The 22,842-nt window shown below is 37.9% G+C and overlaps 3 protein-coding genes across 4 annotated transcripts; 1 reads left to right on the forward strand and 2 right to left on the reverse strand.

The window, feature by feature from the left end:
• Nucleotides 1-2,073: 2,073 nt before the first annotated feature.
• LOC111432672 (far upstream element-binding protein 1-like) lies at nucleotides 2,074-8,725 on the reverse strand. The gene is made up of 7 exons (XM_023069595.1): nucleotides 8,368-8,725; nucleotides 7,241-7,581; nucleotides 6,372-6,557; nucleotides 6,095-6,196; nucleotides 5,948-6,019; nucleotides 5,733-5,849; nucleotides 2,074-3,607 (listed from the first exon to the last, which is right to left on the reverse strand). The coding sequence occupies exons 1-7, from the start codon at nucleotides 8,579-8,581 to the stop codon at nucleotides 2,381-2,383; spliced, it is 2,259 nt and encodes a 752-aa protein (XP_022925363.1). The 5' UTR covers nucleotides 8,582-8,725; the 3' UTR covers nucleotides 2,074-2,380.
• A 4,047-nt stretch (nucleotides 8,726-12,772) lies between these two features.
• On the forward strand, nucleotides 12,773-14,190 carry LOC111432701 (succinate dehydrogenase assembly factor 1, mitochondrial-like). The gene is made up of 3 exons (XM_023069632.1): nucleotides 12,773-13,032; nucleotides 13,309-13,405; nucleotides 13,862-14,190. The coding sequence occupies exons 1-3, from the start codon at nucleotides 12,831-12,833 to the stop codon at nucleotides 13,893-13,895; spliced, it is 333 nt and encodes a 110-aa protein (XP_022925400.1). The 5' UTR covers nucleotides 12,773-12,830; the 3' UTR covers nucleotides 13,896-14,190.
• A 1,830-nt stretch (nucleotides 14,191-16,020) lies between these two features.
• On the reverse strand, nucleotides 16,021-22,571 carry LOC111432699 (TVP38/TMEM64 family membrane protein slr0305-like). Of its 2 annotated transcripts, XM_023069630.1 has the most exons (8): nucleotides 21,981-22,571; nucleotides 20,942-20,994; nucleotides 20,560-20,652; nucleotides 20,253-20,476; nucleotides 20,030-20,096; nucleotides 18,933-19,046; nucleotides 17,092-17,141; nucleotides 16,021-16,651 (listed from the first exon to the last, which is right to left on the reverse strand). In XM_023069630.1, the coding sequence occupies exons 1-7, from the start codon at nucleotides 22,417-22,419 to the stop codon at nucleotides 17,118-17,120; spliced, it is 1,014 nt and encodes a 337-aa protein (XP_022925398.1). In that variant the 5' UTR covers nucleotides 22,420-22,571; the 3' UTR covers nucleotides 16,021-16,651; nucleotides 17,092-17,117. The 2 variants fall into 2 exon arrangements, with proteins under 2 accessions (XP_022925398.1, XP_022925397.1); XM_023069629.1 differs by lacking the exon at nucleotides 16,021-16,651 and having other exon boundaries at nucleotides 16,987-17,141; nucleotides 21,981-22,570.
• Between the last annotated feature and the right edge of the window lie 271 nt (nucleotides 22,572-22,842).

The following is a 22,842-nucleotide window of genomic DNA, read 5'->3' on the forward strand; positions in this document are numbered from 1 at the left end:
TTCAATTTTATTTATAAAAAAAAAAAGTAAAACATTAATTCATAATATATATTTATTTATTTATTTTTAAATATTTAATTAAGATTTTTAACTCAATTTTAATATATATATTAAGAGTTATTAGAGAATAAATATCTAATTTTTAAGCGTAAAATTATATATATATATATTAAAATTAGCAATTTAGTTGGAGGGAAATTCATGAACCATATTCGAAAATTTTTTCATTTATTTGAACTAACTCAATTTAAATAATTTTAAAATATATATATTTTTAAGAGTTGGTAGAGAATAAATATCTAAAAAATAAATGTGCGCGTGTGTGTGGTACACGATATTAGCCTATGATCAAGGGTCAAATATGATACATACTGTAAGCCGTAATAGAAGGCTAAATATCCTCAATAATAAAAGATATTAGCTTATAATCAAGAGTCAAATATTATGGTTAAAACCGTAATGGAAGGCTAAATATCCTCGGCACTCCCCTACAAGCTGAGCGTCGAATTTGATCGGACGTGAACCTTGGATCTGCAAAATTAAAAGAGAGTTCGAGAAACACTTTTGGTAACCTGGAGATGGGAAGGTACATACTGTGTGCGAGGTTTGCCAGTGACAATAAGTTCTTGAAGGAAATGATAAACTAATTCAACATGCTTGGCTTGCTTGTGAGAAACGGGATTGGAGCTCAAAAAATAGCATTTTTGTTATCACATAAGAGCCAGGGTTGCTGGGAATGGGGACCTTGAGGTCATGCAAAATATATGTAAGCCAAAGAAGTAAAGTAGCAGTCATGGCAAGAGCACGATACTCAGATTCACAATTGGAGCGTGAGACAGTAGGTTGGTTCTTGGCACACCAAGAAACGAGATTGTTACCAAGATAAATGGAATAGTCAAATGTAGAATGACTAGTGTCGAGACAGCCAACCCATTCAAAATTCGAATAAGCCACTAGTGCACTAGGAACAGTGGATGGACGGAAGGTAAGACCAGAGTGAAGTGTTCCCTTAACATAGTGAAGAAAGTGATCTATAGTAGGAGCATGCAAAAATTGACAGCATGGAAAATATCTGAGTGCGTAATGATCAAATACTGAAGGGCGCCAACAAGAGATCGATAGAGAGTATGATCAGATAAAGAAGAACCATCAACAGTCAGGTGTTGAGAAACAGCCATGGTGTGGACTGGTTTGCTTTCGAGCAACTGAGCACGAGTAAGAATATCTCGACCATATTTTAACTGACTAATAAAGAGACCACTAGGAGTGGGTGAAGCTTCAAGACCAAGAAAATAACTGAAAGAGCCCAAACCCATGGTAGCAAACTCAGATGAAGCTTGCGGGTAAAGTTGTCAAGAAAAGATGGATTATTGTCGGTAACAACAATATCATCAACATAAAGAAGCAGATAGATAAGGTTATAAATTGTTGATGAAAGACAAAAGAGATGTGTCAACGCGACTACAAGAAAAACCAAATATGAGAAGAAATGAGTGGGAAAGTAAGGATCAATATATCCAAAAGATTGTTCCATATGAATATATTCAATAATAGTGTCAATGTGGAAAGCATTCATGAAAAGCATTCTTAACATCAAGATGCTGAAGGGATCATTTATTGTGAGAGCAAAATAGTTGCTTTAACAACTAGACTAAAAGTATTGTAGTCTAGACCAGTAACCTGAGTAACGTTAGGGATTTATTGGGAAAATATTTAATCTGAAACACTCATTTAGAGCCCGTAATGTTGGTGTTAGCAGGACGAAGAATTAAATCCAAATGTCATTGTGTTGTAAAGCTTGAATTTCTACGTCTAAGGCAGCAAACCAACCAAGATTCTTAACAACAAATTTGAATCCTCTTGGTTTAATGGATGGAAGAAGAGCATAAATAAGTCCAGATGAGCCCAAAACACTAAGATTCACTAACGAGGAATCAACAACATGTTCAATAGAAGGCGAATTAGAAGTCGAGGGTGGTAAGGAGAAACCTGCAACAAAAGTATCAACCTGCACAAACTCATCCACAAAATAAAAACAAATACCACAGGGAGGGGAGTTGGATCGAGAAATGTGCGATGAAGAAGGGATGGGATGAATCAATATCAGCCTTCCAATCATCAATTAACACTGTTGAAATGATGAGCATTCCAATTTATCCATCAATGACAGAGTCCTGACTTCATAATCCTATAAGCTGAATGCTTTTAATGACCAGGTCGATATTATCTCAATGCAAATACAACAGCCAATGTTCCCTACACGGCGTATTGAACATCCTACTATGCTTACACAGCCAACGATCCTAAAGCTAAATTTATCAAAATTTTCGACTAGACTTGAGTAGAATCGTACTGCGTATACCCAAGGCTGCAGCTGCGGTCACACACTCTTCCCATAACCTACCGGAGCACTTGAAGGCACAGTTCCATACCCGCCCGATTGTGGAATTGACTGATCGTAGTTTGGCTGACTAACGGCCTGTTGAGTATAACCAGGCTGCCCACTGGCTGGAGCAGTATAAGCTGCTGGAGCAGCAGTTGTGGCAGCACTATATGCTGTGGGATCTTGTGGCGCTTGGTACGTCGCATATCCAGCAGCCTGCTCCGGATAACCCTGCTGCGAGGTTGGATACTGCGCGTATGCTGCAGCAGGAGCTACTTGTTGGCTGTAGGCAGACGGTTGCTGCACACCAGGTTGACCATAACCTGCTTGGGCACCCTGCTGTGAGTAACTGGCAGCAGCCGAAGCAGCAGGCACCTGATTGTAACCATCCGTGTTTGGTACGGTGCCATAGGAAGGATACTGCTGGGTCAAACCACCAGTTGGGTATGAATATGTCTGTTGAGGTTGCATATTTTGTCCATATGAAGCTGGGGCAGAGCCACCTTGATAAGGCTCTGCGGGCTGACCAACCCTCGGAGCGCCATAAGACTGGGGAGGTGGTCCTTGGGCTGGAACACCATATGATGGAGGCTTATTATCATACTGTTGTTGTCCAGGGTAAGCCTGTTGTGCACCAGCCTGTGGATAAAGTTGTTGAGCGTTCCCGTGTCCACCGTATGGATTCTGTGCAGGAGCATGATGGTCGTATTTCTGTTCATATCCATGACCATAGCTCTGATGTGGAGCTGCCTGAGAAAAAGGCGCAGCATGTCCATGACCTTGACTTTGCTGCTGGCTATAGTTGTAACTGGACTGAGTTTGTGGTGGACCGAGAGCCGGGGCAGGAGAAGGGCCAGGAGCATGTGCCGGCATAGCACCAGGAAAATGAGAAGGTGGAGCCTCTGAAAAGTGGCTTCTTCCACCATAGTAATCGTAACCACCTGAACTTGGCGGCGGTGGCCCCTGCATGCTGCGGGGTGCCCTTTGCTCCCAACCAGAGCTGTAGCTGCTTCGAGGACCACCCATTTGCTGAGGATAGTTTCCATATGCAGGATGCTGATACTGGGTATTATGAGATGGATAAGGTCCTCTGTGTGGATAATCATATGCTGGAGGATGTGAAGGATGAGGACCCCGTTGACCCCATTGAGTCGGGCCACCAGGTCCACGGGGCCAGTAAGCCTGTTGGTTAAAACCAGTGGAGTGTGGAGAAGGCCTCACAGTCTACTCCAAGGACAAAAACAAAGAGGTAAGTAAACAGATAAAAAAATTTCTAAGATTCAATTATAATGCAAGTATAGAAAAATAACTTAAGAAAATGAACAGCTTGAACTTGGTGATTGAAATCTCTTGTTCAAAATCATTGATGAGAGCCCTGGAAACATACAAGTCCTATAAAATAAGTTGAAGCTACAACATTACGAACACAACAAATTACCACTCGGATGTTCAAGAAAAAATGAAAAGAAGATTAAAGATTTATACAAATGATGTTAAAGAATATCAAACCAAAAAAATACCAGATACATCATATCGTTTTAACCATGTGCATGCAAGGGAACATGTACATAACATCCTAATATCATTCAATTTGTTAACAGGGAGATCATGTAGCCTAAAGAACTCGTAAATATTAGAACAGGAAGCACACAGATTAGCATGGCTTCTGAAGCTTAGAGGAAATGATCGACAATTACAGCTGCCCATATATAATTCCAGATGGAAGAAGTGGACAAATTACAACTAATAAAACATTCCCTCAAATCTGCAACACATTAACAAATTTGAAAAGCTCTTCAAAAAACGGGATGAAAAAGCGCAGAACAAGTCTAGTGACGACGAAATCATGGAGAAAGCCTAACACTTGTACTCAAACATCTCACACATACGTTGTTCTGTTCATCAAATAGATAGTAATTCTACTAAACAGATGTCAGGTATATCAGCATCCACTTTACAACTAAATCTGTAACTCTTTCATTCGATAGTACCAACATATGCTGTGCATTTCAATGTCGCATTGCATCAGAAAGATTATCAGGAAAAGGGAATACATCAAAGGAAAAAAAAAAGTACATTGACACTGGTTCGTCATTAGTTTTAAAGTGATTCTGTTGCTATAGTACAGTTAGGGTGGCATGGCACCAAGTCTACATGCCTATGATGTCTGAGCAATGGTATCAGCTATAAATACTAGGTCCCATCATCAAGCAAAGGAAAGCATCATGACTTCAACCAGGCATTACTTTCTTCCAACACAATCTCAAGCATAGAAAATGGGTCCACTAATGAGCACTAAGGTTAATGCAATACATTCTTACTCAGTTATTCTTAGTTTGAAATCTTGAAGCAATCTTACCAACTATTAACATCCTGCAATCGCGAGATTTAATGCCTGATACCTCTCTTCAGTGGATGGGAGTGAATAGGAGTTGTCTATTGATACAGCAAGAAAGCAATGCCGACCCCACGGAAAAGGCAATATTGTAATCTGCAGTTTTAAAGCCAACCAATTCGAGTTTGACACCTTTATGATAGATAAATTATGGTAACCGGTATCTTGGATTTCAGTATACGATCTTTCCTAGAACATTCATGTCATCTTTTCATAGACCATTCATTGATTTCACAAGCTATTAGGACGGATCACCAGTCAAGAGATTTCCCCAATCCCATTAAAAAACATTATACCAAACAAAATCTGCATACTGTTTCCCATAGAAGTGATTGTTAAACCAGGTCGAATTTATATACTCAACCAGCATGATTGAAAAGAATCTAGTACTGATCCATCAATGTCATCAAGTGAATAAAAATGTATAACACTTTCCACAGCTAGAACTATATCAAATAGCATATAGATGCTAATATTCACTTCTTTAACACTGGGCAGATTCGCCTGTAGTACAATCTAACGTTGTTAATTCAACACCTTATCTCTAGTCTCAGACAAGACTTACAAGTACGATTAAGTATCAATAATAGCAAAACCGCTGTATATAATAAAATTGCATAAGGGAATGTAAATCACCAATCAGCATATGACTTAATATTCATTAGTGAATGGAAGTAACGTAAAATAGAACTTATGCACCAAAAGATGGAGCCATTTAGATAAGAACGTGATCATAGACAGTGACCTTATGTATGAAATAGAAAGTACAGACTAATAATTCAAGCCCAAAAAATAATAATAACAAGAAAAGTAAGCACAATTCATGGAAGTATTGGCGAATATACATATGTATATACTAAAAGCATTTATGATACCAAGCATCAAATTTCAAGCAAAGATTTAGAGATATAAAATCCAAAATGTCTGGAGAAAAGGTGAACTACTTAAGCATACCTGACTCATAACTTCCTTTATCATGTTTGTAGCAATTTCAACCTGCTTCCTATCACCAGTTACTCTAATAGTCTTTTCCTTGGACACATCTCCTTCTGGAAGATTTTGGGGTATCAACTACATGGAAAACAAATAAATCATAAATGATGGTGATATTAAATCATAAAAATAAATGAACATGTACCATAAAGATAGACTTGCAACGTATCAACTACCTGTATACGTGCCCCAGATCTGGTCTGCAGACTTTTAATAGTCTCCCCACCTTTTCCTATAATTAAACCAACCTAGGCAATAGAAATTTCAGGTAAGTGGTTGGCAGAACAAGTTGATAAAATAACCACTTAAATATGGATGCCAACCTTTTCATTTGGAACTTGTAACTGAATCTGTTCAGCAGTTGCTATAGAATGCAATGAAGTAAGGCCTTTGGCTATAAGGGATGGAGATCCACCAGCATCAGCCTATGAGAAAATAAAATTTAATCGAGAAGTCAATACCAAGACAATGAACTTCCAACAGATGCTAAACAATGATTAACTGAAAAATAATACTGGGTTACTGGAAAAAATTAAGAGAACTGGACAAAGATGCAAGGAGAATGGCAGAAAAAATAAAAACAATATAAAAAAAGTAAACCTCTGCAATCACAGCATTAATCAACTCCTCTGCCTTCTTTATATTTTCCGAAGTTCCAATTAATTCTACAGGTCTAGTTACACAATTGGGATCAACTTCTGCATCCCTCATGATTTGAATCTTCGCACCAGAATTGTACTGCAAGTATCTAATTGTATCACCAGCCTTGCCAATGAGAACACCTACCTGCAGTAAATAGGCCAACAATTTGTCATATGCAATTCTAGCCATATTTGTAGTTGGACGAGAAGTAAATATTTTAACATTCAGGCCATGTTTTCTTCAGAATTCGTCCATCTTTATTCAAGCATTCCATTGAAAGAATAATTAGAAAGTTCGAAAGAAAGGCAGGCCTCACCATTCCACTTGCAGCATTCCTCTATCAAGGTTATATTATAATTAAGGTCTTTGAACTTTCAAAGTTGTATCTAATAGATTCCTGCTAAACTTTAAAAAATATCTAATAGGCCCGGAACTTTAAAAAAGTGACTAATACATTCCTAAACAACTAATTTGGTGTCTGATGGACCCTTGAACTTTAAGAAACATATCATCAGTCAACAAACTATAAGACATAACACTGAAAATTCATAAACTTAATAACCTTATTGAGAACCCTATTAGATACAACATTAAAAATTAGGATTTTTCCAGTTTGTTCACTGTCATAAACCCTAAACCCTAAACCTACTAGATACACCTCTAAAAGTTCAAGGACCAACCTTGTAATTTAACCATAAAAAATAATTAATATCGTTAACTTGAGGCAAAGGCTGGAAAAATATTGTTTAAAAAACATATAAACAAACCGCGTGTCAAGCTTGGACAACAATCCTAGGATTAAAATTAAATATCTCACAAGTTCGCACCTTACTGTTAGGAACTTCCATTCTGTATGTTGTTGTTTCGGCCCCAGATGAAGGTTGATCTTGCTCAGCATTCGAAGCATTCTCCTTCAGTGGCAGTGCAGCCTCCACTTCTGGAGGTTGACTTTCTTCCTTGGAGAGTTCTTGAGTTTTGTCATCCTGAGAGATTTCAGCAGCAGAATCCTGTGTATCACCTGCTTCGTGAGGCTCTGAAGTGAGTTGTTCAGCTTCCTCTTTTTCAGGTACCTCCTCCAATGAAGCAGGTTGTTCCTCTTGAGATGATTGATTACCATCTTCCTTAGCCAGCTCTTCTGGCTTCTTTTCTTGATGCCCGTTCTCACTAGCTGTAGAAGAAAACAAAACACGAAGATATTGTACTTCAGAGAAAGAATATAAAATCATATATTACTTTCATGAACCATCGATCGCATTATCAAGAGTATAACAATAAATTATCACAAACAACACAGATATATTACTTTCATGAACCATCGATCGCATTATCAAGAGTATAACAATAAATTATCACGAACAACACAGAAGGGTGAAATTCTTATTAAGCATATCACCGAAGAACCTGTTCAACCATAATCCAATTTTGAAAACTCAAATTATATATCCAACATAATAACACAGAAACAATTTTTAACACCTAGTTAGAAAGGGGTTGAATTATTAACATGTGTTGGCTGGAAATTTCTCCATCTAATCAAGAAAATATGCACTTAGGCCAGCCAGATAATGGAAAACATCAGCTTTTCCAAGAGGAGAATTATGTGATTTCTATATCCAAAATAATGTTCACTTTCATTCTCCCTGTCCTTACATTATCTATGGTAGAATTACATTATCTGCCAGAAACAAAGCTTAAAATACAAGAATCTATGAAGCATAGGCCGCTGTGTCCATGTCTAACACATGTCAAACTAGGACACACCAACAATTTGGGCACTAGAAAAATCGTCCAGCATTTTCCGCTAGCAGCTACCAGGTACTTGAAGAAGTAGACGGAAAGAGACAAACAAAATCCACAAATACACATTCAATATCTCCATGGATTTCAAGAAGACAAAAGCTGAAATTACCTCAAATTGCTACAATACGCAAGGAAGAAAGAAAAAGAAAAATACCATTTTCCTCGGACTCCCCGTCGAGCCGAAGGCGCTTGGCCTCGGATTCGTCAGAAGTGGCAACGTCGGAGCTGTCAGGAGCAGTAGACTCCTCGCCATTATTCTCCGTGGGGGCTTCATCAATGGGTTCACTGTCCAAATCTGCAAGCTTCCGCTTGTGATCCAAGGGCTCGGGGCTCGCCACTCCGGTAGCTACAACAACTTCCTCCGCCATGTGGTGACCAAGAAAGGCGAATCGAAGTAGTGTTGTGTTCCTCCAAAAGCCCTGGGTGGTGGCTGGCGAGGGAGATCGAATCTAGGGTTCAAGAGGAGAGGAGAAAACCGTGAGAGCAAAAGGATACGATACACTAAGACGGATGTGCGGTATACGTAATTCTTACAGCTATCTCAGATATTTTTATTTTAGATGCTTCGAAATATCTAAAAATAAAGCCAATTTTATATAAATAAATAACACTAAATTAATAATAATATATAATAATAAATATTTTTAAACTTTAAATAATAACTTTAAACTTTAAATTTTTTTAAAAAGTAAAAAAAAAAATACACGTTTAAAAAATTAAGGATGTACATGGTCGGAGTTGGGTTGGGTTTAGAAATTTTTTTTACGCAATCCAAAACAACCGAGTGCCGATGGTCGAGCACGTGAAAAAATTATAATAAAATAAATATAAAGATAGATCATGAAATTAAATAAATAAATAAAAATTAGTTTAAAGCTACTGTACACAAATAAAAAAATATGTAAAAATATTTTAATTGAAATATGCTTTACTAATAAATAGCAGGTTTAAAAAATTAGGATGTATGGTCTCGATTGGGTTTAGGGATTTTTTTTTTACCCAACCAAAAGTCAACCGAGTTAAGACGGGACGACCAAGTAATATAAAAGAAATTATAATAAAAAAAATAGAAGGATAGATCATGAAATTAAATAAATAATAAAAAAATCAAATAATATAAAAGAAATTATAATAAAAAATTGAAGGATTGAATTAGATAAATAATAAAAAAAATAATTTAAAGATAGTATATATAATAAAATATATATATATATATATTAATAAAAAAATATATATTTTAATTGAAATATGCTACTAACTTACTAACATAGCAACAAATAGAAGATAATAATTATATTAAAATTGAGAATATGTTTAACTAAAAATAATAAAATAATAAAATAACAAAATAATATAAAAACAATTATAATAAAAAAAATAAAAGAAATTAAACAAAATATTTTAAAAAAAAAAAAAAAAAAACTATGTAATAGACTAGAGTCAAAAACGGGCGTGGGTCTCACTAGACCAGTCAAAGTACCCTCTAGCAAACCATTAATAATGAAAGATTCTTAATATAGTTTATATATTTTTATTTGGATCGGGTCGCTCGGGTCAACCTAAGGGTTTTGTCCCACGAACCCGAAACCGAACCGATTCAATTCGGGTTCAGAAAAATGAACTCAACCCTATCTGCTAATCCAACTCAACCCAACCCTTATAGTTCGGGTTGGGTTGATCCAGGTTGTCGGGTTGAATGTACACCCCTATTAAAAATAATACTAATGAAATTTTAAAATTAGCATTAACACATTTTTACATCGGTAAAAGAATGCAATTTTTTTTCTTAAATTCAATATATGGACGAAAATTGTCTATAGGCTTCTCATAAATTATCTCCAAATTTTTTAATATTACTTTTAAAAGTTGATGAGAATTTTTTAAATGGACGAACACCGTTTATCGACACCTCATAAATTATCTCCAAATTTTAATGTTACTTTTGAAAATTTATGAGTATTTTTTAAACCTGATACAAACGAGTACGTGTATTTTTTTAACTTTTAAAAAAAAGTTAAAAGGGTGATTTATTTATGAGTTCTTATCGAGAGAATCGCGAAATATAGAAAAAGTAATGAGAAAATTGAAGTGAATCGTGAAGAACACTTGCCCATGGCGGAAGATGGCCTTCACGGTCGTTCATTTATCCAAAGTTCTTACTCTTCGGTCTAACAAGGTCGAACTATTACAAGTCTCGCAACCTCTTGCATTTTCTTTCATACGTTGTAAATACGGCGATGGTGCAAATTTTGGCGAGTGACCGGGTATGGCCACATTTCAAACATTGATCGACGAGTGTTATCCAAGATGGTTAAATAAAAGACTTATTAGTGTTTCGAACAATTTGGAGGTGTGGAAAGATTGGCTAATCTCCATACGTACTCGAAGCTTCATAAGTTTCGTGATTGAAGTGTTCGATGATACAACGATTGTTACTCCGTAGGGTAGAAAGAGCAATGCACATGCATTGTGCAGACGTACAAATTATAACCAAACAATACTTTTCAATCTCTAGCAACTAAAACAGAGGGCGTTCGAAAAGAAGAACCCGATCGATTCAAAAACTAATCGCTCGAAGACCCATCGTCAATCTCGTCTTCATGATCTCTCATGACTTTCTCGATTATCTTTCGGCGTACGCCTTCGAGCATGGATTTTCTCGATTCATCGTTTCCAGACTGACCATCGTTAAGCACTGGACCTGCTTGACAAAGAACTATGCAACACTTGACAATATCATATCATTGTGAAGGTCAGTGGTTTCTAACAAAGCAAACTTTGTATAGTTTCTGTTGCACACGTTTCACACAACCCATGGAAGTTTCATCATATTGTTATTATTCTTTTGTTAAGAAACCGAACACTGAAAATATCCGGGCATATAAAAAACAACCCATATAAAGGAGTCAACCCACTAACTACAGAAAATGACTCAAACCCAAAAGAATCATTCTGTATAAGGGTGTGGAAACCTTCCCCCAGCAGATACATTTTAAAAACTTCGAGGGAAACCTCGAAAGGAAAACCTAAAGAGGACAATATTTGCTAGCGGTAGGCTTGAGTTGTTACAAATGGTATTAGAGCCCGACACTGGGCGAGGTGCCAGCGAGGAGGCTGAGCCCCGAAAGTGGGTGAACATGAGGCAGTGTGCCAGCACGAAAGTTGGGCTCCAAAGGGGATGGATTGGGGGGTCTCACATCGATTAGAGAATGAGTGCCAGCGAAGATGCTGGACCCTGGAGGGGGGTAGATTGTGAGACCCCACATCGGTTGGGGAGAAGAACAAAGCATTCTTTACAAGCGTGTGGAAACCTTCCCTAAGCCCAAGAGGGGAATCCGAAAGAGGACAATATCTGCTAGCACTAAACATAACCCAATCGACACAGGAAGCCTTGAATTCAACGTCACAAGTCACAAAACCAACGAAAACCCAATCGACACAGGAAGCCTTGAATTCGACGTCACAAGTCACAAAACCAACGGAACTCGATGGCTTAGAACTCAATCATATAACACAATTTCAAACGTAAGAGGGAAGTGATAACCTGCTTTTAAATATCTAACCAAATAAGAGTGCTGATCGGAAGTTGCAGAGGACACAAACCAAACCAAATAGATGTTAGATGAACACGACTCTCCACAATGGTATGATATTGTCGACTTTGAGCATAAGCTCTCATGGCTTTGCCAATGGAGATAGTATTCTTTGATTATAAACGATGGGACTTTCATCCAACACCTCCTCTCGAACAAAGTATGTCTCCCCTTAATCGAGGCTCGACTCTTTTTCTTTTGGAGTCTTAGTCATTTTTTACTATGTCTTCAAGGAGCCTCGACTCCTTTTTTCTTTTGAAGTCCTTTATTCAACATGTGAGGATTCTATTGACATGGCTTTAACCACCAAGTTCGGGATGGAGTGGTGTGGTTCCTTTACGCCTAGGACACTAGAATATCGAACTAGGAACGAAGAAAAGCATATTGGCGAGTGAGTGTCAGGCCCCAGTTCTTGACTGGAGGGGACACCAAAGGGAGTGTTTCAGCATATTTTGATCGTGGGTCATATCCAATATATGGTATTAGAGCTAGAATGCTGAAACAAATGTCGTCACCGCACAAAGTCGCTAGAGAAGATTTGACGATGATAAAGAATAGAAAGGAGGGGAGTGTAACGCTCCATTACCCATGACTCACGAAGAGTAATTATACAACAGGGTCAATAAAAATGTGTGTTAATTTACGGGCACAAGGTGTGTGGGACGCCATCGGTGATGACTTTGAGGAGCGTAAGGATAAAATGACTCTTGTCATCATCTACCAAACCGTCCCAAAGGACATCCTCCTCATGTTGGCGACTCGATAAAGACAATGTGGGAACGTGTGAAGGAAACAAAGATGCAGACCATGAATTTTTTTTTTTAAACCTATTATATATTATATTAGTTATAAAATAGGAAGAAAGATTTTTATTTTTTATTTTTTATTTTTTTAAAAGAATAACTGTAAAAATAAATGAAAAAAAAAAAATATATATATATATAATAAATAGAGACATAAGAATAGAAAGCTAGTGGCAACGAGTATTCCGAAAGAAGCAACTGCAGGGAGGAAGGTGGAAGCAATGGGTATCTCATCGGGGCCGAAGCTCTCAGGGTTGCAAAAGCAAGTGCTCAGTCTATACAGATCATTTCTTCGAGCAGCTCGTTCCAAATCCGCCGAAGATCGACGGCAAATGGAATCGGTTGTCGCCGCTGAGTTCCGCCGAAACGCCAAGCAAATCGATCGCAAAAATTTCATCCACATCGAGTACCTTCTTCGTCGAGGTAACAAACAGTTGGATCAACTTAAAAGCTCTGCAACCGTTCGGGTATCAAGATTCTGAGCCTTGAAATTGTATGTACATTGCTTCGATTCTTGGCTGTTGTTCTGATTTAATCGATCTTGGATAGATTTTGAACCCTAGAAAATAAACTGCGATTGATTTGCTCTTTCTCCTCTTGAATTCCTGATTTGCAATTTTGTTGGTGGATTCTAAGCGACGAATCACTCATTTGATTTGCTCGATACTGAATTTTGTCCTTCATGAACTTGTTTTTCAGTGACGATCAATTTTGGAAAACAGTCCAAGTCGGTGGTAGAATCCTTGAAATGCTTGAAAATGTGGACAATGGATTTTTCTTCCTTTGTGAGGTTAAGGTATGAATTTACACAAAATTCTACATTTAACTATCATTATATATATTCTAGATTAGAAGATACTTTTGATCTTTGTAATTTAGAATTTTTTTTTAAAATTCATTTCAATGTTCAAACATCTGAACTTCAAATCTTAAGAATAAGAAGAAGAAAAAATGTTCAAATGTTGCAAATTGTACTAATTAAAACCTTAAACTTCCTAACTAAATCTATTTAGACGGATTCATAACTATTTTCTACTAAAGTTTATTGCAAAATTACCTAAATAATATCATTTTTTTTCTTCAAAGTAGCGGATGTAGTTCTTCCTAAATAAAAAAACATTGAAGGAGAAAACAAGATAAAAAAATTACAATCGGTATAATCCACTAAATGCTAACAATTCTGTCTATAATTGTGTTAATCCCTACATTTACATTCTTACAAGGATAAGAATTATGTATTGATAATTTAGAGTGAAATCCTAAGCGATATACGGTTTTGTGATTAGCCCATCCAATCGTCTTTGTTCAAGCCGAGGGAACACAATTGCCAATTGCAATATGTCGACCACTAAGCAAAGAGTCGTAGATAAAGGTAGAGTTTCATTACCAAGACAACGTTGTGCACGATTGACAACTAAGTCCATAGTCAGACAAATAGGATTTTTTTTCGCGTGCATAAAAAACTTGTCATGCATGCAAGCATCGACCTTATTTTTAGTAGGAAAATATGCATCATGACCTATGTATCTTGACTTAAAATATGGGACTTCATGCATGTGGTATACAAACACCGGTTACTTCTCTAGTATGTTACATATGATCACATACTATGATAAGAAACATGCTTTTGTCTTTTCATTAATTTTTGATAGCGTACGTGTGCACTAGTATGTAGTCAGACTTAGAGAGTACTTATATGAGTCTGTAGAAAAATACTATAGATCCAACCTTATCCAAAAAAGAAAGTAAGGTCAAAGGAATAGTCAAGAAAAGTAGAGTCTCACCACAAGCCTTGTTGCATATGATTGCATTTTTCGATCCCAACAGTGGGGTCATTTACGGGGTATTTTTAAATACTCAACATATGTTTAACATTTTTCCCGGTAAAGGCAAAGACCCCATGTATGGATTGACAACATCAAGTATCGATAATTAGGTTTTCGGCTTAAATCATAGTCATTATATTAGAGTAGATCAATGATATTTTTATTTTTAAACTTTGAAAGGAGATGTTGTTTCTATTTTCAATGGTATTAGTAGGTTTGAATTAGTAATGTTTAAAGTGAAATGAATTTAATGATTTTTCGCACATAGTAATTACACCATGTATATAGCAACGTTACAAGAAAAGTATAGTCATTACACAAAACGTCATTACACAAAACATGCTACCGGACAACTCTAGAAAATCCAAAGAGTTAGTGAAAGAGAGTGGTAAGCCATCGATATAGCTCATAAAACGTCATTACACAAAACATGCTACCGGACTAGTTGTTGTGAAACTTCTCTGAGCATAGGAGAGGTCAAGCTTGAGAGCTTGTTAGGACATAGGAGAGGTCAAGCTTATGATGGATTTGGATAAGTGTAGGTCTCCCATTACTTGCTAGGACGTGGAGCCATCTTCAATTCTAACACTCTTGAAGTACAACTTGGTACGAGGCTAAAATCAAGCTCAATGGAGAAAGAAATCTAGCTGATCGGTCCTTTCTTCTTCCTTCCTTTGAACTATCTCTAAGGCTTTCTAAACACCGACCCATCAGTTTGCGCGGTTCATAGCCGAAAAGCATTTGGCTTATATTTGTCTTGTAACAGCTCAAGTCTACCGCTAGCAAATATCGCCTTTTTTGGACTTTTCCTTTCGAGCTTCCCCTCAAGAGAGGTTTCCTTCCAGTGTCCAACCCCCTTCGAGGCATAACATCCTCGTTGGCAAACTGCCCGATGACTGCCTCTAATACCATTTGTAACAGTCCAAGCCCAGCTTTGGCCCATTACGTATCACCGTTAACCTCACAGTTTTAAAACGCATATGCTCAGGAGAGGTTTCCACTCTTATTAAATAATGTTTCGTTCTCTTCCCCAACCGATGTGGAATCTCACAATCATCTCTTCAAATACTTTTCTTTGTCATGGCTCAATATCTAAAACTGAAAGACAACTCATCCGAATGAAAGCTTAAACTCAATCGATGAGAGGAAAGTTAATGCTTTACAACCAAATTTGCACAAAACTTTTGGAATCGCAACTAATTAAGACAAGGGGTATTAAGGAGTTCAAGAGGTTCGGGGCACCTGACAATGTGTTCGAAGGCTACAATTAGCATCTCACCCGAAGCTAAGACGAGATTGAATGAAGCTGAAGTTTATATTTGGGTGCCTCCACCCTTAGAACATTGGTAGCTACTTCAACTCCAGTTTATAGAGCGTCATCTTCCATCTCGACGAGCCATACAAAAAATGGCATTTGATAGCTTAGATTGAGCTTCATGTAACTTAGCCTCGACCTCATACAACTTCTTTCGAGTTTATTCATCCTAATATGATAGCAATCGATATCTTAAATTGAGCTTCATGCAACTTAGCCTTGACCTCATACTTCCTCTCGAGTTTGTTCATCCTGATATGATAGCAATCAATAGCTTAGATTGAGCTTCATGTAACTTAGCCTCGACCTCATACAACTTCTTTTCGAGTTTGTTCGTCCTGATATGATAGCAAACCATATCTCGGATTTCATCTCTGAGCGAGGACTCATCTAATCCTCTTGGCTTTGGCTTAGGTAAATATTGCCTCTTTCCAGCCATTTTCCTATGCACATTGCACAAAGTGTCCCATATTTATACCTTTAAATTTTGCAAAAGTTTACAAGTAAATCTATTTAGACCCTTAGATTATGATCCATAACTATTTCCACTAAATAGTTTTCTCTAAAAAAGAAGCAAAAAGACAACAAAATTACAAATCAGAAGAAGAGTGCTCAGGATTATCCTCTGTTAAAGCTGGAAGTGCCCTTTCATTCTTTGACTCAAACCTATATTGAGCAATGTTATGTCGAAAAAATAATGCAGCTTAGTACACACCTTCGTCCGATCTTACCGTCTGTTCCTGTGTTGAAGCTGTCACGGTCACCATCAACGTAGCCTTCTGCTGGCACTAGTTGTTGTGTTTAGCAAGTCATTGTTTGATCTCGGTGCTCGATGTGTTGAAGCTGTCGCCATAGCCCGTCGCTGCTAAACAGTATGACACCACTGCCTATGTATGCTTGTCTATGTATACACATTCAGAAGGATGATGGGTATAATTACAAATACAATGTTCATCAGATTACGAAACGACATTCCTTAACGAATCATTAACTCTAACATGATGCAGTCGACTTAATTGTCCCTATCGTTCCATGTATTGTCGTAAAGCATGCAAACGATCTAAGAGATCGGAGATCCCACCCTCAGTGTAACATGTTCAATATAAAAAAGTAACAGATTCCATAATTGAAATTCAAAAAAGAGAAATACAGGCTGAATGAGGGAATTTGAATTTCTGAATGATCCTTGGCCAGCAAAAACTCATCTTTTCTAATTTAAAGTAAAAAGAGTTAATATTACAATTAGATTAATTAAATTGATTATTGTAAATATTGTACATTATCTTAATTGGTCAAATAAAAAAAAATATACAGAGCATTGCCAATTTTCAAAATTTATACCTTCTACATTCAACAAGGCGCCATGTCTATTCAATATCCTTCATAGCATCCTGCAATATTAAAAACAATATCGAGAATTGATAAAGCTCCTATAAAAATACGTGTATAAGAGAAGGCGCGTGACGAGAGAGAGGGGGGAGGAAATGATGTTACATGAGTTAGTTAGTAGTGTACCCAGAGAGGAAGGTTAGTTAGTAGTGTACCCAAAGAGGAAGGTGTAGGAGACGAGGCAATGTATTCGCTTATTTAGGTAAAGGAAGAGAGATGAGAGGGGTATTGTGAGATCCCACATCGGTTGGGGAAGAGAACGAAACAATCTTTATAAGGGTATGGAAACCTCTCCCCAGCAGACGCGTTTTAAAAACCTTGAGAGGAAGCCTAAAGAGAACAATATCTGCTAGCGGTGGGCTTGGGCTGTTACAGGTGTCTTCTTGCTAATCATTTTGTGAGGTTCTTATGGGAGTTTGTAACAGCTCAAGCCCAAGTCCACTGCTGACCGATATTGTCTTCTTTGGGCTTCCCCTTCTGGTTTTAATACGTGTCTACTAGGGAGAAGTTTCCACATTTTTATAAGGAATGCTTCGTTTCCCTCTCCAACCAATGCGGAATTTCACAGTGGGGAAGCTCTAGAATTCTTCCCTCAACTTTGTGCCCTTGTTGATAAACAAACTTAATTCTTATCTACATTGGTATCAAAGCCGATCTTGATTGGAAATGACTATGTGCATGGAAGTTCGGATGGAAACGTCGGAGAACAAAGTTGGGTCGATCCCGAAGTTTGTGAAAGGAGGTGGGAAAAGTCATTGCTAAGAGCGCGACTAAGTCGGTAAAGAAAGGATTGGGAGTGTTTTCTCAGATGGAAGGGTAAAAAATGACCGAGGAAGCTGAAACTAGTGGAAGAGCCGAAGGAAAGAGAAAGAAAATGAGGTTGAGGCGCCAAACAATGCAAATGTGAAATTAGGAAAGTGCTAGCTCAAGTCTTTGATTTGCGGCTAAGGAAGTTAGACATTCCAGTGTTCGGCGTGGGGAGAATCGCTATGGATGGGTGCATCTAGGTGGAACAGTATTTTGTGGCTAATCGGCTACTCGAGACGGAGAAGCTGGAAGTTGTTGTACTGCGTCTAGAAGGGCAAACTTTAAACTCACATCAATGAGCGGAGCAACGCCGTCCAAGTGAGGGATGGGACAAATTCCACATGTTGATACTACGACGAAGCAGGTCGACAAGCCAAGTTATGTTACGAAACGACGGTGGGTGAATGGTGCATTATCTAACACACCACGCAGAGTGGACAAAGTTGCCAAGGTAAGGTATAAATAGATTACGGTGTTACCAAGGGTGTCAAGCTATAAGCTTAACAGGAGCCAGGTGGGACACCAGGACACAACCTCAAAGGTCGGGATTCCAGAGTGAGTTTCAACAAGCAACTCTGAAGTTAAGTCTGTACAAGTGAAATATGAAAGTTCACTAAATTGGGTGTCAATCGGACCAAATAGATGTTCCACATTGGTGTATGACTCCTTGCCCAAATGACATCCAATCTTGCTAGATAAAAATGCCTTAGAATGTACTATAAGGGGATACGACTAGTTGTTAAATCTTCCTACCCAGGTTATATGCTATTAATGTCGTTGTTGCTTCACACGTTAGTGAGAAGTGGGCACGACGAGGAAGGTGTAAGGCAATGTGTTTGTTGATTTAAGGAAAGGAAGAGAGGTGAGGAGTATGAACTTATAAAATATAATATCATGATCAAGTCAATTCCATGATTACGAGTTCATCCCGTAAATATAAAACGAGTTGATTGCATAAAGTTTGCAGTAGCAATAAGCCATATTACCTTGGCTAATCGTGTAACGTATGCAGCAGCCAATGCTGTCGCCAACAATCCAAGTCCTAAAGTCCACAGCTGACCATTTCCCCCTCCAAGCAAACCAACTTCAGATTCCTCTTGCTGAAAAAACGCCAAGTAAAATTAACAGTGGAAAAGAAACTAGGCAACAAGATGGAAAATTGGAAACAAACAATACGAGAGACGGAAAACCGAACTAAGAATCGAGGTCATAGATTATCTTTAAAGGAAAACCATAAACAATATGCATGGTGTCACAATCGCACTCTTGCAATAGAAGGAAAGCAATTGTGCAGTACTTGTTCTAACCAAGCGAACAAGTCAGTCGGGAGAAATTTGGACGTTGCGGACAACGTTGGCGTATGTTCGGGCCTCGAGTCACGTTTCGAGAAAATGTTTAGAAAACGTGCGCGAGGAAATACATTTGAAAACAGTTTGAAGAATTAAAGAAAGTAACGTTAAGAAATATCACGACTTAAATAGCATATAACTCAAGGTAGAAGAAGTGACAACTAGTCATATCCCCCATAGTACATTTTGGGGCATTTTAGCCCTGGCGGTTGTAGACATGGTTTTGGTGAACGGTCATACACTCCCGTATTGACCCAACGTGAAATGGTAAAAATCCTCCCCCACTCAATTGCTTGACATCTCTGTCAACCGACTCGGACAAGCAAGACTGGGACATCTGCCATGTGGCCATAAGCAACACGCCTTGGACAAGGAGGCACAATGCAATGCCATACATTGTCAAGAAAGCACAAGGATGTGTTAGACATAACTCCTAAAAGAGTGTTCTTCATGAATCACTTATAATGTAAACACTCCAGGAAATAAATGAGTTAAATGCTCCCTCTAAAAAGCACTTCAAGTAAATTTTATCTATTTTTCTAATTTCTCAAATGAATTGCACTCATAAAAAGTAATTTTAATTGGTCACATGAACTTTTTACTAATTGAAATTTTAACCAAAAAAGAACCCATTCATAAAAGAACATGCCTCAACACTACAAATTTACGAGGTAGATGTTGTTACGAAAAATATAACATCTTTAAGCAGCAAGGGAGACAGATCGAAAACTTACGATAATTGCACGTCCAAAGGCACCCGCACTCACATAAGCCCATGTTCCCGGAAGCATCCCAAGCCAGCTGCAATCAGATAATAAATCCGTTACGATTTCAACGATTTCTAAAGTTCATACAGCTCGTAACATTACGTACGTATCGATAATATTGGCTAAGGCGAACCAAAAAGGCATATTGATGAAAAGAAAAGCTACAATCATTTAGGAATTGAAAGCTGACCTTCCCAACACATAGGGGACAAATTTGACAGATGTGAGTCCATATAAATAATTTCCAAGAGAAAATGGAAGCAAAGGGCTCAAACGTAGGAGAGTGACTACTTTGAAACCATTTTCTCCAATAGCTTTATCAATGGCAGCAAATTTTTTGTTTCCTTCTACGAGCTTAAGAATTCGCTCACGAGCAAAATACCGAGCAATCAAAAACGCAACACTAGCAGCAACCTGAAATGATTGGAGATAATAAGCTAATAATTAGCGGGCATATGTTAATCCATCGGTTTGTTTTACTTGCACAAAACACTCACCGTTCCACTGATCGAAACTATAACCGTCCCGATCAAAGAGCCAAAGAGTAGCCCAGCTGACATTGTTAATGGAATGGCTGGAATTGCAAGAATCTAGAAGGGAAGAAATCATTCCATAAATTTCAGTCTTAGCATATATGTTATGAGCTAAGCAAGCATAGTTCTTATGGAGTACTACAAAAGTATCAGGTTCCCTCCTTGCATTAGCTCATGGCCTCGGCTCCATTCGATCCCGGGTGTGAACTAAAGATTTTAGACTATTAAGTTCTCCAACTCGGCCACCCCGACAGCCACCTATACTAAGCCTTACCATGAAGGGCAGCTCTACAGATGTAAAAGGCATAGTTCTTACATATTTGGATTAAGGGAAAAATATGTGTACCTCCAATCCTGCATACGCTGCTACAAATAAAGCATATCCTGCTGGACCATATCCTGTTCATCAAAAGCTCTATGTTATGAATTGCATGATTGAGATAGAAGCTTCAGAGAAATGGAGAGCTCCTCAGCTATTCAATATATCTTTTTTTTGTTTGGTAATGATTCTATGTTAATAGACACAAAGAAAAAGTAGTATCTGCATTGTCAGAAACTAAAGGGTAGAGATATCAATAGCATCAGCTTCTACATCCAAATATCATAGCATCAAATGATTTGTTATAACTCCTAAGATTTGCATTAAAAAAAACTATTTTTAACGGGCCAAGATCACCACTAGCAGATATTGTCCTCTTTAGGTTTTCTCTTTCGGGCTTCCCATCAAGGTTTTTAAAACGCGTATGCTAGGGAGAGGTTTCCACACCCTTATAAAGGGTGTTTCGTTCTCCTCCCAATCGATATGGGATCTCACAATCCACCCCCCTTCAAGACCCAACCACTTGTTCATGTAATGCACATACACAGAATTTTGGGAAAGCCCATAGCAAAGCCATGAGAGCTTATGCTCAAAGTGCACAATATCATACCATTGTAGAGATCCGTAATTTTTAACATGGTAACAGAGCCATGCCCTTAACTTAGTCATGTTAATAAAATCCTCAAATGTCGAACAAAGAAGTTGTGAGCCTCGAAGGTGTAGTTAAAAGTGACTCAAGTGTTGAACAAAGGTGTACTTTGTTCAAAGACACCAAAGAAGGAGTCAAGCCTCGAGTAATGGGAGGCTGTTCCATGGCTCCATAAGAGAGGCTCTATAGTATACTTTGTTCGAGAGGAGTATGGTTGAGGATTGTTAGGAGGGAGTCCCACATCGGAGGGGACACTCAAAGCAAAGCAAGGTCAAACCATGAGAACTTATACGTGGACAATATAATATCATATCATTTTGATATCATTTTGGAATCATCGCGGAGATTAGTTATTCATAACATTTCCCAATCCAAAACTTCAAACAAAAAAAAAACAAAAAAAAGTGACAAAATTACCATCAATAAACGTCGAGAATTGATTCAAGAACGCATTAATCGGATCCCTGTAAACATATCCAGCAAACGCAAATCCACCGATAACCCCAACAAGCAACACACCGGCCAAAAGAGTACCCTTAACCGCAGTATCATCTTCCAAAGCCGCCTGATCTCCCTCCGCGCCCTTACTCCCTTCATCGGCGTCGCCGTCGTCATCCTCGTCGGATTTGGGGCTAAAGAGCCACTTGAAGCTCTGAGGGGCAGTAGTGGGTGATTTCTGAAGAGTAGGCTTCTTGGATTGCTTGAGAGAGGAACAAGGCTTGAGGAAATGGAAGCGTTTGTTAGGTCTGAAGCTGAAGAGGAAAGAGGAGGAAAGAGGGGGAGAGAAATGGAGAGAAGAAAGACATGGCGGTGGAGGGCTTGATGACGACGGTATTAAGGTCAGAAAGGCGCGCATTATAAAGAGGAGAGAAGAAATTGAATGGAAGAAGATCAGCTCATCAATGGAGATCTGTCTGTGAGATTAGAGGAAGAACAAGGAAGAAGATGAAATCTTCTGCAATTTTCTTCTTCTTCTTCTTACGAGTTTTGATTTGGGATTATATGACGTGGGGCAATATAGAACATATGGAATGAATGAATTTTACAATTAAAAAATAATAATAATTAATAAAAATATTTATAATTTTTCATAAGGAAATAAAAACTCAAAAATATTTTTTTTTAACTCTAAAATTATTTAAAAGATAGAAACGATAGATTTGTTAGATGAACACGGCTCTCCACAATGATATAATATTGTCCACTTTGAGCATAAACTCTGCTCTATTTTCTTTGACTATAAACTCATGATCATTTCCTAAATTAGGTGAGACTTTCA

This window comes from Cucurbita moschata, unplaced genomic scaffold (genome assembly GCF_002738365.1).
Source record: "Cucurbita moschata cultivar Rifu unplaced genomic scaffold, Cmos_1.0 Cmo_Scf00040, whole genome shotgun sequence".
Classification (NCBI taxonomy): domain Eukaryota; kingdom Viridiplantae; phylum Streptophyta; class Magnoliopsida; order Cucurbitales; family Cucurbitaceae; genus Cucurbita; species Cucurbita moschata.

Coding starts and splice junctions, on each gene's coding strand:
- LOC111432701 (XM_023069632.1), top strand. CDS start 12,831: ATGGGTATCTCATCGGGGCCGAAGCTCTCAGGGTTGCAAAAGCAAGTG. Junction 13,033..13,308: donor CGAGTACCTTCTTCGTCGAG/GTAACAAACAGT, acceptor CTTGTTTTTCAG/TGACGATCAATTTTGGAAAA. Junction 13,406..13,861: donor TCTTCCTTTGTGAGGTTAAG/GTATGAATTTAC, acceptor GATAATTTAGAG/TGAAATCCTAAGCGATATAC.
- LOC111432699 (XM_023069630.1), bottom strand. CDS start 22,419: ATGCGCGCCTTTCTGACCTTAATACCGTCGTCATCAAGCCCTCCACCG. Junction 20,097..20,252: donor GTCCCCTATGTGTTGGGAAG/GTCAGCTTTCAA, acceptor ATCTGATTGCAG/CTGGCTTGGGATGCTTCCGG. Junction 17,142..18,932: donor ACGTTACACGATTAGCCAAG/GTAATATGGCTT, acceptor TTAATATTGCAG/GATGCTATGAAGGATATTGA.
- LOC111432672 (XM_023069595.1), bottom strand. CDS start 8,581: ATGGCGGAGGAAGTTGTTGTAGCTACCGGAGTGGCGAGCCCCGAGCCC. Junction 6,558..7,240: donor TGGAAGTTCCTAACAGTAAG/GTGCGAACTTGT, acceptor TATTTACTGCAG/GTAGGTGTTCTCATTGGCAA. Junction 5,850..5,947: donor GATCTGGGGCACGTATACAG/GTAGTTGATACG, acceptor TTTTCCATGTAG/TTGATACCCCAAAATCTTCC.